The sequence below is a fragment of the Glossina fuscipes genome, unplaced genomic scaffold (genome assembly GCF_014805625.2).
Source record: "Glossina fuscipes isolate IAEA_lab_2018 unplaced genomic scaffold, Yale_Gfus_2 1, whole genome shotgun sequence".
In the NCBI taxonomy this organism is placed as follows: Eukaryota; Metazoa; Arthropoda; class Insecta; order Diptera; family Glossinidae; genus Glossina; species Glossina fuscipes.
In genome coordinates this window covers 37926228-37938423 of record NW_023998415.1, presented here as the reverse complement: position 1 = coordinate 37938423, position 12196 = coordinate 37926228, and the positions used below count along the sequence as shown (strand labels likewise).

At 33.5% G+C, this 12196-nt stretch overlaps 2 protein-coding genes across 3 annotated transcripts in view; one reads left to right on the top strand and one right to left on the bottom strand.

The window, feature by feature from the left end:
* The window catches only part of LOC119632347 (facilitated trehalose transporter Tret1), a 39833-nt gene extending 31605 nt beyond the window's left edge, over positions 1-8228 (top strand). For both annotated transcript variants that reach the window (XM_038025200.1, XM_038025199.1), the window contains exons 2-4: positions 5774-6385; positions 6960-7211; positions 7298-8228. In XM_038025200.1, coding sequence (XP_037881128.1) covers positions 5798-6385; positions 6960-7211; positions 7298-7897 — 1440 coding nt within the window. In that variant the 5' untranslated portion in view covers positions 5774-5797 and the 3' untranslated portion in view covers positions 7898-8228. The remainder of the gene's footprint in view (positions 1-5773; positions 6386-6959; positions 7212-7297) is intronic.
* A 1706-nt stretch (positions 8229-9934) lies between these two features.
* On the bottom strand, positions 9935-11798 carry LOC119631654 (protein-S-isoprenylcysteine O-methyltransferase). Its single transcript, XM_038024050.1, has 3 exons — positions 10996-11798; positions 10549-10920; positions 9935-10486 (listed from the first exon to the last, which is right to left on the bottom strand). Exons 1-3 carry the CDS (start codon positions 11239-11241, stop codon positions 10199-10201), a joined length of 906 nt encoding a protein of 301 aa, XP_037879978.1. The 5' UTR covers positions 11242-11798; the 3' UTR covers positions 9935-10198.
* Positions 11799-12196: the final 398 nt, after the last annotated feature.

Here is a 12196-nt window from a genome sequence, read left to right as displayed (position 1 = left end):
CCCAATATTGAATGCTTATTGTATTTGCTCTTATTTTACACCCATCACTGTAAGACGAGGGTATACTCATTATGATTTTTCCATAATGTATGTAACACCCAAAAGGAAACTTCAGGGCACTCTATAAAGTATGTATATTCTTGATCAGCGTGAAATTCTGAATTGATTTAGCCGTGTCTGTCCGTCTGTGAGGTGTGTATTATTCGCAATCTTCTGGTCGCAAAAATGAAAATATCGACTTTAAATTTGGTAGAAACATTGAAAATTCATGCACGCAGATTGGTATTGAAAATGGGCCAAATTGGTTAGAGCAGAAGTGCGCAGTGGCGCGTAAAGCGAACGCCACTCGGTTTTTTTTACAAAAATTTTTAGATTTTTGCGCGTTATACCGAAATTGTTAAAGTTAGAAGATTGAAATTTTTGCACGTTTACTTTACGCAGCACTCTACTCATTAGGTCCAAAAATGGAAGCAATCGGCCCTGCCCACACAAAGTTACGAGTAATTAAATTTTATTTTTTTCATTTTTTTAACTTTTTATGCTTAATTTATAGTAAGACAAACAAGACAAAATGTTTAAAACTATTTTGTACATTCCTCAACTGAAGATATCTGCCTAAAAATTGGTTAATTCTAAAATGAATATCGTAAATATCACGATTAAGTTTTTCTTAATAATACCACCGATATGGGTATCAAACAAAAGAACTTGGAGAATAGAATGCGAAAAGTATAGGGGTGGGTAAGTGAGATTCGTTCACAGCCGAATATAAGTTCCTTACTTGTTTTACTTTGCGATAAACTGTAACTTTTTTTATAATATACACACACAAGTCTTAAAAAATGTGGACTATCCCCGCTTTAGGAAATATTTTTCTTTATTCTCTTTCCTCAACGATTTTACCGTACGAAAGTACCGTTTTTGGTGGATCTAGCAAAGAAAAATCCGCCCGTTTGACATGTTACATGCTGCATCAAAAGCTTCATCCCTCGCTTTTTAATTTCTCGACAGAAGGGTTGAAAGTTTTTAGCGCCACGTTTATGTCACCGACATCTTAAGGAAGATATATTTCTGTTGCGAAATGCTTCTAAAAGTGCAAAAATACTTCGTAAAGACATTTGCGAATGCATTAGAGAAGTTAGAAATCGATAGATAAATGATAGATGATAGATGTCTGTAACAACTCAGCACGTATGTCCTTGACATAGACCCCTTTTTCTAAACGCGGTAAAATTTCTTGCAAATGATAAATTGTGCTTCGCATATTCTAAAGGTTTCAAAGCATCCAGAACCTAAAAAAAAAAAAAAAAAAAAAAAAAATTTATAAAATGTACGATGGTATACGGTATTAGACTAAACCTTAACTGCGAAGCTATACGATAAGGCATTTTAAAATAATTTTTTGAGGTCGGTAAGGTTTGCATTCGCAGTAGTTCGATCACTTCAATTACTCAAGAAAGATATACATCAATAAGGTAGCCTTAGTGACTTATTAAAATGAATAATGACTTGCCTGACCCTATGCATGTTATAACTGAGTACTTAACTGGGAAAATTAATTTAAACACGACAGACCATTCACGAATACGGCTGATTGGCTTTTAAACAGTACACTTCAAACAGAAGAAAGACCCGTTAATATGGACTAATATTCGATAGTTGAATTCATATTTTAATTGGTCGGTAACCGTACAAACCAAACACATTGATTTCCATATAGATGATCTCGTGATTAATGTGGGCAATGCTATGAATCAGTTGAAACATTTTCCTATCTTAGAAAAAAAAAAAAAAAAGAGAAAAAACTCAAAGTATATTAAAGTCACGCATTGAAAAAAAAGTATAAATGATTAGATTGTTATTAATTATGGGCCGATCTGACTAACGATTTTGGTAATTTTTCAACTTATCCTCATAAAAAGAACAAATTTCAATGTAAGGTTTTTGGCTTTCAAGCCAAGCACCAAGAACTGGCCAACATGGCTAAATCGATTTCGATACTCGCGCTGTCCAAGATTGAACATGTTTTTTACACGTTCTTTCGTTATGGACAAAAACAATCTCTTAATTTCTTTATAAACAAAAAGCATGTGTTACTTATAAAAGAGAACGAGAAGAAAAAAAAAAACTTATAGAAGATATGAGAAAAAAAAAAAAAAAAATGGGAAGACACTTAGAAGAAGGCAGAGAACATTTAACATTCCTAAGAAAATATTTAGAGATGAGCAGAAAAAATACAATATGTTTGTAATGGGAATGTATTTAGTGAATTTAATCTTTTTTTTTTTTTTTTTTTTTTTCTTTAAATTAATTTCTTGTATTATACTCTACACCACTTATGGAACGGACTATATTAACTCGATCGAGGTTGCCTAGAAGGATTTGGAACAGACCCAGATAGCAATTCTAAGCTTATCGGTTTATCTGTCCGTACGTCCAACTGATGTGCATTCATTTATTTTTATGTTCAAGCTGCCGGTCGTGATTTTGGCAGACATGTTGATGAAATTCGCTACATCGATGTGTTTTCGCCCAAGCGGAAACAATATTAAAAAATTGTTTGGATGGGGCCACTTGGTCGACCATTTGTTCTATAAATTTTTTTTTTTTTTATTTTGAAAAATAGTTACCGGAAAAACCATTAACTGTATTAAGTGAGGTAGTGTCGGGTATTTAACGGTCGACAGTAGCCGACTACAATGCTTTTGTTTTGTTTTGTTAAGTAAAAAATGCAAATTCCTTATGGATACTACATCGTTTTTGGCGAATTCTTTACACGAAATCTATATAAAAAATATGATATAGAAAACTATGCTAAACCTCTGGAATTTATTGTTTATAAAAGAGAATGAAAGCACTGTTCGCCACAAGGTTCGAAGAGTGTGACATTAAAACTTCACAGTTTATATCCTGGAATCAGATCAGTTCAGTTCAGTTCAGTTCAGTTGAGTTGAGTTGAGTTCAGTCCAGTTCTTCCGTTTATTCCGTTTTCATTGTTACTCTACACTGCCTCTTATTATATTATACTATTATTAATGCTTTTGGTTTTCTCATTTTTCTCTACGCAAGTAACAGTGACAGTAACAGGAAAAGGGCTACAAAATTTGATGCAAATTTTATAAAAATAAAGTAAAGTAAAGTAAAATTCACTGCCTAGAATATGCAACAATAGCTGGGAAGTTAATCTTGTGAATTAATATGACTTATTTAAGCCAGATAAAGCTTTTAAATATATATGTATATACTTATATATAGGCATATATATTTTGTTTACTTTGATATTGTTTTTAGATAAAATATTTTATCAAAATAAAAGTTATGATCGTTGCAGGAAAGGAAATGACTTTAATTCATTTAATTGAATCAAATAAGATTCAATGTACGCATCGCCAGTTAAACGCCTCTTAAACTGTATTCGTACTAGCCAGCCATGCAGCGAAGAAATTTGCAGCTTGTTTTTGTTTCTTTGCATTTTTTTTTTTACAAACGAGATGCATTCCGAGTGAAAACTGAACGAAAGCGTCAACAAGTAAAAAAAAAAAGAAGAAGAAGAAACGGGAGAAAAACTTTTTAGCAGCAAACAAAAGAAAACATATAAACAGCATGAAGCGAATTTAAACCGACTATTGAATACCCAACCACTTATAAGATTTAGATTTTTGATATGAATTTTGTTCATCGCCAACTTCTTGCGACGCTTTCATTCTCAAAAAACACCGAGAGTTTTTATTTTTATTTAAAGAGTTTCGTTTCGCATTTTGTTTCGTTACTTTAAACGGAGTTAAGCGGTTTTTGAAAATTTATAAAACTTATTTCTTACTCATCCGCCTCAAGCTTTGATTTTGCGAATTTCAAAAAAAAAAAAGATATGAAGAAAAACGCCAGCATCGCGGCAATCAGTTGGCGGAATTTTTAACCTAACCATGTTACAAACGTAATGCAAAAACGAGGATGCATATCGCAATGATAAATGCAAAATTTAACATTCATTCATATATGTATAAAATGCGACTTCGCCGTGCTCATGTATGCCTTTGTATATATATATATATGCATAACTTCAACAACCAGTTACGCGTCTTCAGTAGATCTTGTAGAAAAATTTGTGTTGCTGTACTTTTTCATTACCGGCAAACGCCTTGCAATACAGCACCGATGTCAGTGCTACATTCACTTTCGTGCATTTTATACCGGCCTCCAACGGACCTATAAAAATTCACAAATTTTCTTTATTTCTTTTGAAGCACCCTGCACGCAACGATCTACAAAGTTTATATATATATATATATATACATTTGTGTAAAGTAAAACTGTCGGATCGATTAAGACTGTTTACTCATTACTCACCTACTGCTGAACCTGTCAACTTCACAAAAATAAAGGCAAGAAGGTTAGAAGGCTTAACAATTTTACGTCCATATATCAATCAACTTGAAAGACGGGCATTATCAACCTACAAATATGACCTTCAACAAGCCGGTAGAAATGCTTAACCGCCGACCTTTGAAAAGTTGATCGTAATATATATATATATATATATATGCATTTTCAGGCGATATGTTTGCGGGATTCAATGCAAGAATAAATCCATAAGTTTGCTCTCTTTCGTGTACTTATCCTAATGTGCGTTCACATAATATCACCGTAGTGTCATGGCAGTACCCTTTTCAGAGCTATCATGCCGGAGAATGTAAGGCGAGTGAGGAAACAGATTTCTATATATGGGATATATATTATCAATCTTTCCGATGCTTCGCATAGCATGTGTGCTTTGCGTTTCCCTATCTGCTTTGTTAGTAGTCCACTTGTAGTTTATGCCTTTAATAGACGCTGCGTTAGAAAGGTACCGCATATTTTGAACTTTAATCAATCGTAAATAAACAGGAATTGATAACAGCTCCACTTAGCCTAGATAATGAACATTGTTTTCAAATTGTTGACCTTGAAATATCATTAAATTTTTTTTTTTTTTTTTTTTTTCTTGCAAATCAAACAAGTTTTCCTATGATTTTATTGATTTATATCGACTTTTGCATATACATAGAGATGGAGTGTATATAGCTATATATAGATATTAATTAATTATATCATACCGTTAACAACATTTAAAAACGATTTCAAATCGCTTAGGATTTTCTTTTACACGAATACCTAAAATTGTATTCTTATGATCTGCAATCGAATAAATAAGTAGTCAGGTACAGACAGGCGAACTATGCTATATACTCATATTATGTTCGTATTTTTCAAAATAAATTCTGCATAAATAATGGGAGTCGAAAATTCGACTTAAACTAAATATATTGCGTATACCTTTGTCTTGACGGACAATATTTAAATTATGTCAATCAAGCTTAAGTATTACATGCGTCTTTCTTTTTCTCTTCAGTTAACCACATCGTATGTTATATCCCGTAACGATGTACTGCATCATGATCAAAGATGGCATTTTTTTTAAAGATTTTCAGTGATTGATTTGGATTGTCTTAAGCTAGCTAGCTATTCGATTGAAAGAATTATATCGAAAATAATAAACGGTTTTATCTTTCTTAAGATTAGGTTAATTGACTTACTAATCGAGCAAATTTGGCTTTACGCCATCTATATTACGTGCAGCGATATAAACTTATCAAAAGTTAAACGCTTAAAAGTGCTTTATAGACCAGTAGTCCAATTAAGAACTTTACTCATCTTACTATATTTACCTTTTTCGCATATCGACTAATGAAAAAAACCGTAAATATCGTAAATATATTTGATGTGATTTTTGCAGGAGCAGCAGAATTTATTAAACAAAATGGTACACACAACTGGAATAGAATCGAAAACTTTTCCTCAGTATGTCGCTGCGTTATCGGCGGCCGGTGGTGCTTTTGCAGCTGGTACGCTTTTGGGTTGGACTTCACCAGCTCAAAATCGTTTAACTGGCGGTGAATATGGCTTTCCAGTGAGCGATGCCGCTTTCTCTTGGATCGGTTCAGCGATGACATTGGGCGCCGCCTTTATATGTATACCGATCGGTTTTCTTATCAATATGATCGGACGCAAGCTAACTATGCTATTGTTGGTATTACCTTTCACATTGGGCTGGGCTTTGTTGATTTGGGCCCAAAATGTCGAAATGATGTATGCAGCTCGGTTCATTTTGGGCATTTCGGGCGGTGCATTTTGCGTTACGGCTCCCATGTACACTGGCGAAATTGCTCAGAAGGATATCCGCGGTACACTGGGCAGCTTTTTTCAACTGATGGTTACAGCCGGTATATTATTTATTTATGCCATTGGTGCCGGTCTAGATGTATTCGCCATGAGTTTAGTATGCGGTGTAATACCATTAATATTCGGAGCCATATTCGTTTTTATGCCGGAATCGCCCACGTATTTGGCAAGTTGAAAAAGAAATGAAAAAAAAATAAATAAATAAAATTTCTATATATGTGATGAATACTTTGCAGTCTACTCTTTTACAGCGTTCTATAGAATGCAAAAAAGTTATAAAAATTAATTCAAATTCATGCGTTCTACTCGACCAAATTTCGAACTTGGTCTGTCATGACTTTTGCTTTTCATAAGCCATTTTTGTGGTACCGTTAAATCCAGAACACAGAACAATTGATTACATGACTTCATAAAAATCGATTCATTATTTCCATGTTGCATTGCGAGGGAGCTTCAAGACGAACGGATAGTTGTTCTGTTTCGAATAAATCTATTACGTGACAAAAAATCATTACATTACTCTCAGCTATAGGCGCGTGTAACTATTCGACATTCTTTCTATTCGGGTAATACAAGTTGAGATGTCAGACCGTAAAGTTCGAAAATTTGTGACGAAGCGTAACTATATGTGGACATACTTGAGCATCCTGTAGAATGCGTAGGAGCAGTTAATATTTTTTTTTATTGCTTTAATTATCGAATTATCTAAGTTTTTTTTTTTTTTTTTTTTTTTTTTTTAGGTCAGCAAAAGTAAAAACGAAAGTGCCATAAAATCGATTCAATGGTTACGCGGGAAGGATTTTAACTACAATCCGGAATTAGAAGAGCTGAAAGCCACTGAAGAACAAATCAAACAGAATTCCGTGTCAGTGGGCACGGCCTTACTGCGGCCCGTGACACTTAAAGCTCTGGCCATTAGTTTGGGGCTTATGTTTTTTCAACAATTGTGTGGCATTAACGCGGTCATCTTTTATTCTACCGACATTTTTAAGGTAAACGGAAGATGGAATGATAGCGGGAGTACCGTACGGTACCGTATGATACCTTTTATGTATAATTAACTGATTTTTGATTACAGGACGCAGAAACTGGTATCGATGAGGATCTCTCGACGATAGTAGTAGGAGTCATGCAAGTAATTGCTACATTTGTCTCAGTTATGGTAGTGGATAAACTCGGTCGCCGTTTATTGTTGTTGGCATCCGCCATTGTTATGGCTCTCTCCACCGTAGCGATGGGTGTTTACTTTTACATGAAAGACAACGATAACGATTCCGTTGCCAATTTGGGTTGGCTACCAGTTAGCGCCTTATGTGTTTTCATCATAATGTTCTCAATAGGTTTTGGACCTGTGCCTTGGTTAATGATGGGCGAATTATTTGCTTCGGATATTAAAGGTGTGGCTGGCTCTATCGCTGGCACATCAAATTGGGTTTTGGCTTTCATTGTAACTAAAACATTCGTAAATATGAAAGAGGCTCTCGGAAGCGGTCAAACGTTTTGGTTATTCGCTGGCATTACCGTACTGGGAGCGGTATTCGTTTTCCTCTTCGTGCCAGAAACAAAAGGGAAAAGTTTAAATGAAATCCAAACACTACTAGAGGGCAATAGCAACTCAAACCCAATTGTCGTCAATAACAGCAACAACAGTTCCAATGATAATGGTAACATTAACTAAACCTTATGGAGAATATGAAGCATTTAAAAACAGCATTCAAGAGTTATACAAAAATTTTTATTTAAACACCAACAAAAGTTGAATATGCCACCACGCGTTTGTCCCATTGATTAATTTCGATCGTATATACGAAAAATATCTTTTATACTGCCACGTTTGGCATTCAAGTTTTAAAAGGGTTAAGCAAAATGTTTTGATTTCTATATATAAATTTAAAAATTTTAACGATTTAATTTATGATCAAATATTAATCAATCAATTTTTGTTAATCGCGTAAGAAGACTTTCTTTTGATTTAATTACTATTCATACGTTTAATTCATCGCCCCCCCCCCCCCCCGCCCCCCACCTCTCTCAACCATTTGTTTGTTTAGTTTGTTGTTATCTTTTATGTGTAAACGATTTTAGGTATGCATTAGCGCCAGCCACACCATCTAAATGGGGGTGGGGGGAAAAAAAAATTATAAAACAAAATTTGCTCTAATCGTTTATATTTAGCCTGTTTTTACATTTTTTCATTACTTATTTAATACTTATAATATAGAAGACTGAAATTCTATGGAAAAAAAACAAAAAATTAAAAAAATAAATAAAAATTAATTTTGAAAATCGTTTGGCTTTCTTTTCAATATACGCCTAAATGAAGCAAGTAAATGTTTACTATAAGATATGACGTATTGTCTGACGGATATGGAAATGCGCTGAACAGCGCGAATTTTTAAAATTGCCTCAGGCATGTTTTCTACATTGCATGAATTACTATTTGTAGCGCTATCAAAAGGTTACCTGAGAAGAATCAAGCACCTCCGATAATTTATTGCTGACCATGATTTAGTGTATTATTATTATTATTATTATTCGAGTATATTAAGGTTTTTCTTTTCTCAAAAATGCCTTGGTATAGATAGAATCAGATGCAGCGAAGTATGGAAAATGCCAAAGAGAATATATATAGAAAATATATCTAGGAAACCAGATTTGAACATCTTAGTACATTAGCGACGAAAATATGGAAAAGCAAAAAGGTGGACTTGACAATCAGATTATTAGACAATCATTAAACATTTCGCTGAAGGATTCGTTAGAAACGGCAATCGTTTTATATTGAATGCAAAGCAAATATATTTTGCAATTGTACTAACTGCAAAATAATGCCTTTACCGAAACACAACTATGTTGTGAATGCCCTTTCCACAGATATAGATCCATGGGACTAGAGAGGGTAACTCGCGATAGCATTGAAAGAATCGAGCGTGGTAGCACTAATTATTGTTTTTTATTTTTTAGGTTTGTTTAGAAGAACAGATTAGGCCTATGGACGACGAGACCGAGATAAATATTTCTTGCGAGAAAATAAAAAAATCGTATTGCTTTCTAATATTGAATTTTTTTTCTAGAGGTTATATCTGGATGATGAGGCAAATTTCTTCATATGTCGACATCTTGCATGTCCGAAGCAAAGATGTTCTTTTTTTTAATTCAACATACTCCTTAGCAATGTGTTAGAATAGTGTGTCTTGATGTTCAATTTTTTGCTTCATAAATAATATTTCCTTTAAAATTCAATTTCAGAAGGTTGTGCAATTGAAAGTTCATATGTATAGAAGGAATTTATACTTGTCCCGAAACATATCTTAAAGACCATTTATCAGAAATAAATGACCATCACATTAACATTAAGCATTAAACTTAGAAAGTCTTTTGTTAAATGGACGCAAAGCCACCTACAACGCGTACAATTTACGTAAGAGAGAACATGGCTGACTTTATTTCAATCATCATCAATACTGCAATTCTCTTAAGCTAATATTCATCCTTTCTTTGTAAAAGTCATGCTAGTTGATCATGTTTATCAGTCTAAACTAAAATTTGCGTCCTTTAACTAAGATCCCATGAAAATTGAGTACTCCAGAGATCGTTCGTTCTTTCTTAGTGAAAGCAATTTACATTGTCTTACGCGCATGCCATCTTCACAACATTTTTCTATATTTAAAAGAATATATATCAATAATATGCTCCTTCTTTAAGTCCTACAATAACTGAGTCATTTATTATTTTGAAAGAGAACACTATGTACATTTGATTTACATTTATAGTATATTTGACATATTTTCGTATAGTTATTAGATTAATAAATTATCTTTTGTTTAAAAAATGTTAACTAATTATGTTAGTTGGTGTATTATCATGTTTTAACGAGGTATTCACGTTTAATAAAAAATTGTTGTTGCAATAATAATTAGAAATAAAGATTATTTACAATGGAAAGATGAAACGGAATACCTGCAGATAATAAAATTGCTTATTCCAATATAAAACCCTTAATAAATGGCAATCCGGTAGGCACTGTGTCCTGGTATATTTTATAATCATTGCGAAAGAAATTCAACAAAGTGTATTCTTCGCAATATATACGATCGTGGAAAAATTTCCAACTCACAACAGCATAAATTAGAATGCAAATAGGATTAAGTAAAATGAACTGAGTACCAATTGACCACCAAAACCAACCCACATACGATGGATGCCGTGCAAAAGCATATATTCCATGAGTTATTAATTTATGATCGCCGCTCTTTTCATATTGCACCTGAAATTGGAGATATTAACATTTATTTAGAAATCAAATTATATTTGCAAAGTTTACAGTACCAAATGCGTAAAACTAATACTAGCAGTAAATATAGCTGTCTTGCGCACAATTTCGCCAAACGTGCATAGGACAACGCCCATCAGCCAGACATAATAAAAACTTTTGAATTCAGGCAATAGATAAACCTCTAAAATGAATTCTAACCAACTGGCAGTTGCAGCAGCAGCATAAGACCATGAATGATTGAGCATAAAGGAGTCGGGTGATAAACTTTTCGGATTTGACCAGGCAATAGCTAAAAATTCCGTGTAATGAAAAAAGGCCATAAAGAAACCGTAAACACCAAATTGTTTCCAAACACAAGGCGCAAAACATATTAACAAAATACTGGTAGCACCCACAAATCCAAGAAACGAGGCTCGTATTGCAATCTACTAAAAGTAACAAAAAAAAAAACATCAGGAAGCAAATTACCCATTTGCCAATTTGAATTACATTACACATACCTGATAATCGTTTTGTCGTAGGATGAAACGTATTATCAAATTAATTAAAGCATAGTATAGCACTGGACCCCATAATACGGCTCCCCACTCCTTGGGTACTACGCCAAAATAAATTTGTGGTACCGAAGGCAACAATACTAAAGCAGCGGTACCTACAGAACAACCCAAACTCAAACGCCCTTCGTGACATAATTTATTTGTAGGACAGCAAGTCTGCTGTATTGGCGGCGTCTGGTTTAAACACATTTTGTGTGTTAAAAATTTGCGGTTTACCCAATTTATTTTTAAAACGTGTTCTTGTAATACATTTTACAGTAAACAAAAAACAGATGTTAATTGTCACAGCTCAATATAATTTGGAATTTGGAAAATGAATCTTCAATATGAAAATAACAAGCCAAAGAAGACAAAACGACAATATGAAACTAAAGAAACTTCTGTATGCGTTTCGTCACCTTTACTAATAAATACTCGTTCATTATTGTCCGACCGACGACTGGAACTAACATGAAATCGGATTGAATCAATTTAATAGTCAAAGATAAAGCCTGTAATTTATTCATATCTTTATGTATTGAAATGAAAAGATTAACGCACCGAAACAAGGATTGATAAATGAAAATAATTTATAATCTTGATCCCCTTAAGAGTTACAGTAAAGTTACTTGGAAGCAGTAATAAGCATTAATACTGAATTATCAAGTCCATATTTGCATTTGCTGAATCGGAATGCCTGGAGAAAAAAAACCAGTAAAAAAAGCGAACTAAACAGGGGTAAAGAAAATGGAGAAGTTTTTTATGAATAAAAAAAATAATACCGATGAAGGCGTTAAAATTTGAAAAAAACACCAAGCAACAATTTTTTTAAGTTTCAAAATATTACGCACGACATTCCCACGTGCACCGTCTATTTCTTTTTGTTAATTTCAAAGATTGTTTTCAACTGAACGTTTGTCGATAACACGGAAAATTCTTATTGAAATTTAATTTTTTTTTTTATATTTTCGTAATATGATAAGTCGTTCAGGAAATCCCTTCTATTCGTGTAGCGCAATGACTGACGAAAAGAAGAGAGGAAAAAGAAAGAAATATGGAGGTGGTAGCCGCAGACCAATATTATGCTTTCACCGACTCACTATAAAGAAAATTCTACCTACTCTTCTTGGCCGGAGAATAATAAAAATATAAAATCTAACAAACA

What these genes read in the sequence shown, in the direction of transcription:
- LOC119631654 (XM_038024050.1), bottom strand. Translation starts at nt 11,241, where the DNA reads ATGTGTTTAAACCAGACGCCGCCAATACAGCAGACTTGCTGTCCTACA. An exon ending in TACGACAAAACGATTATCAG is followed by an intron (nt 10,921 to 10,995) that starts GTATGTGTAATG and finishes TACTTTTAGTAG; the next exon opens with ATTGCAATACGAGCCTCGTT. An exon ending in GTATTAGTTTTACGCATTTG is followed by an intron (nt 10,487 to 10,548) that starts GTACTGTAAACT and finishes CTCCAATTTCAG; the next exon opens with GTGCAATATGAAAAGAGCGG.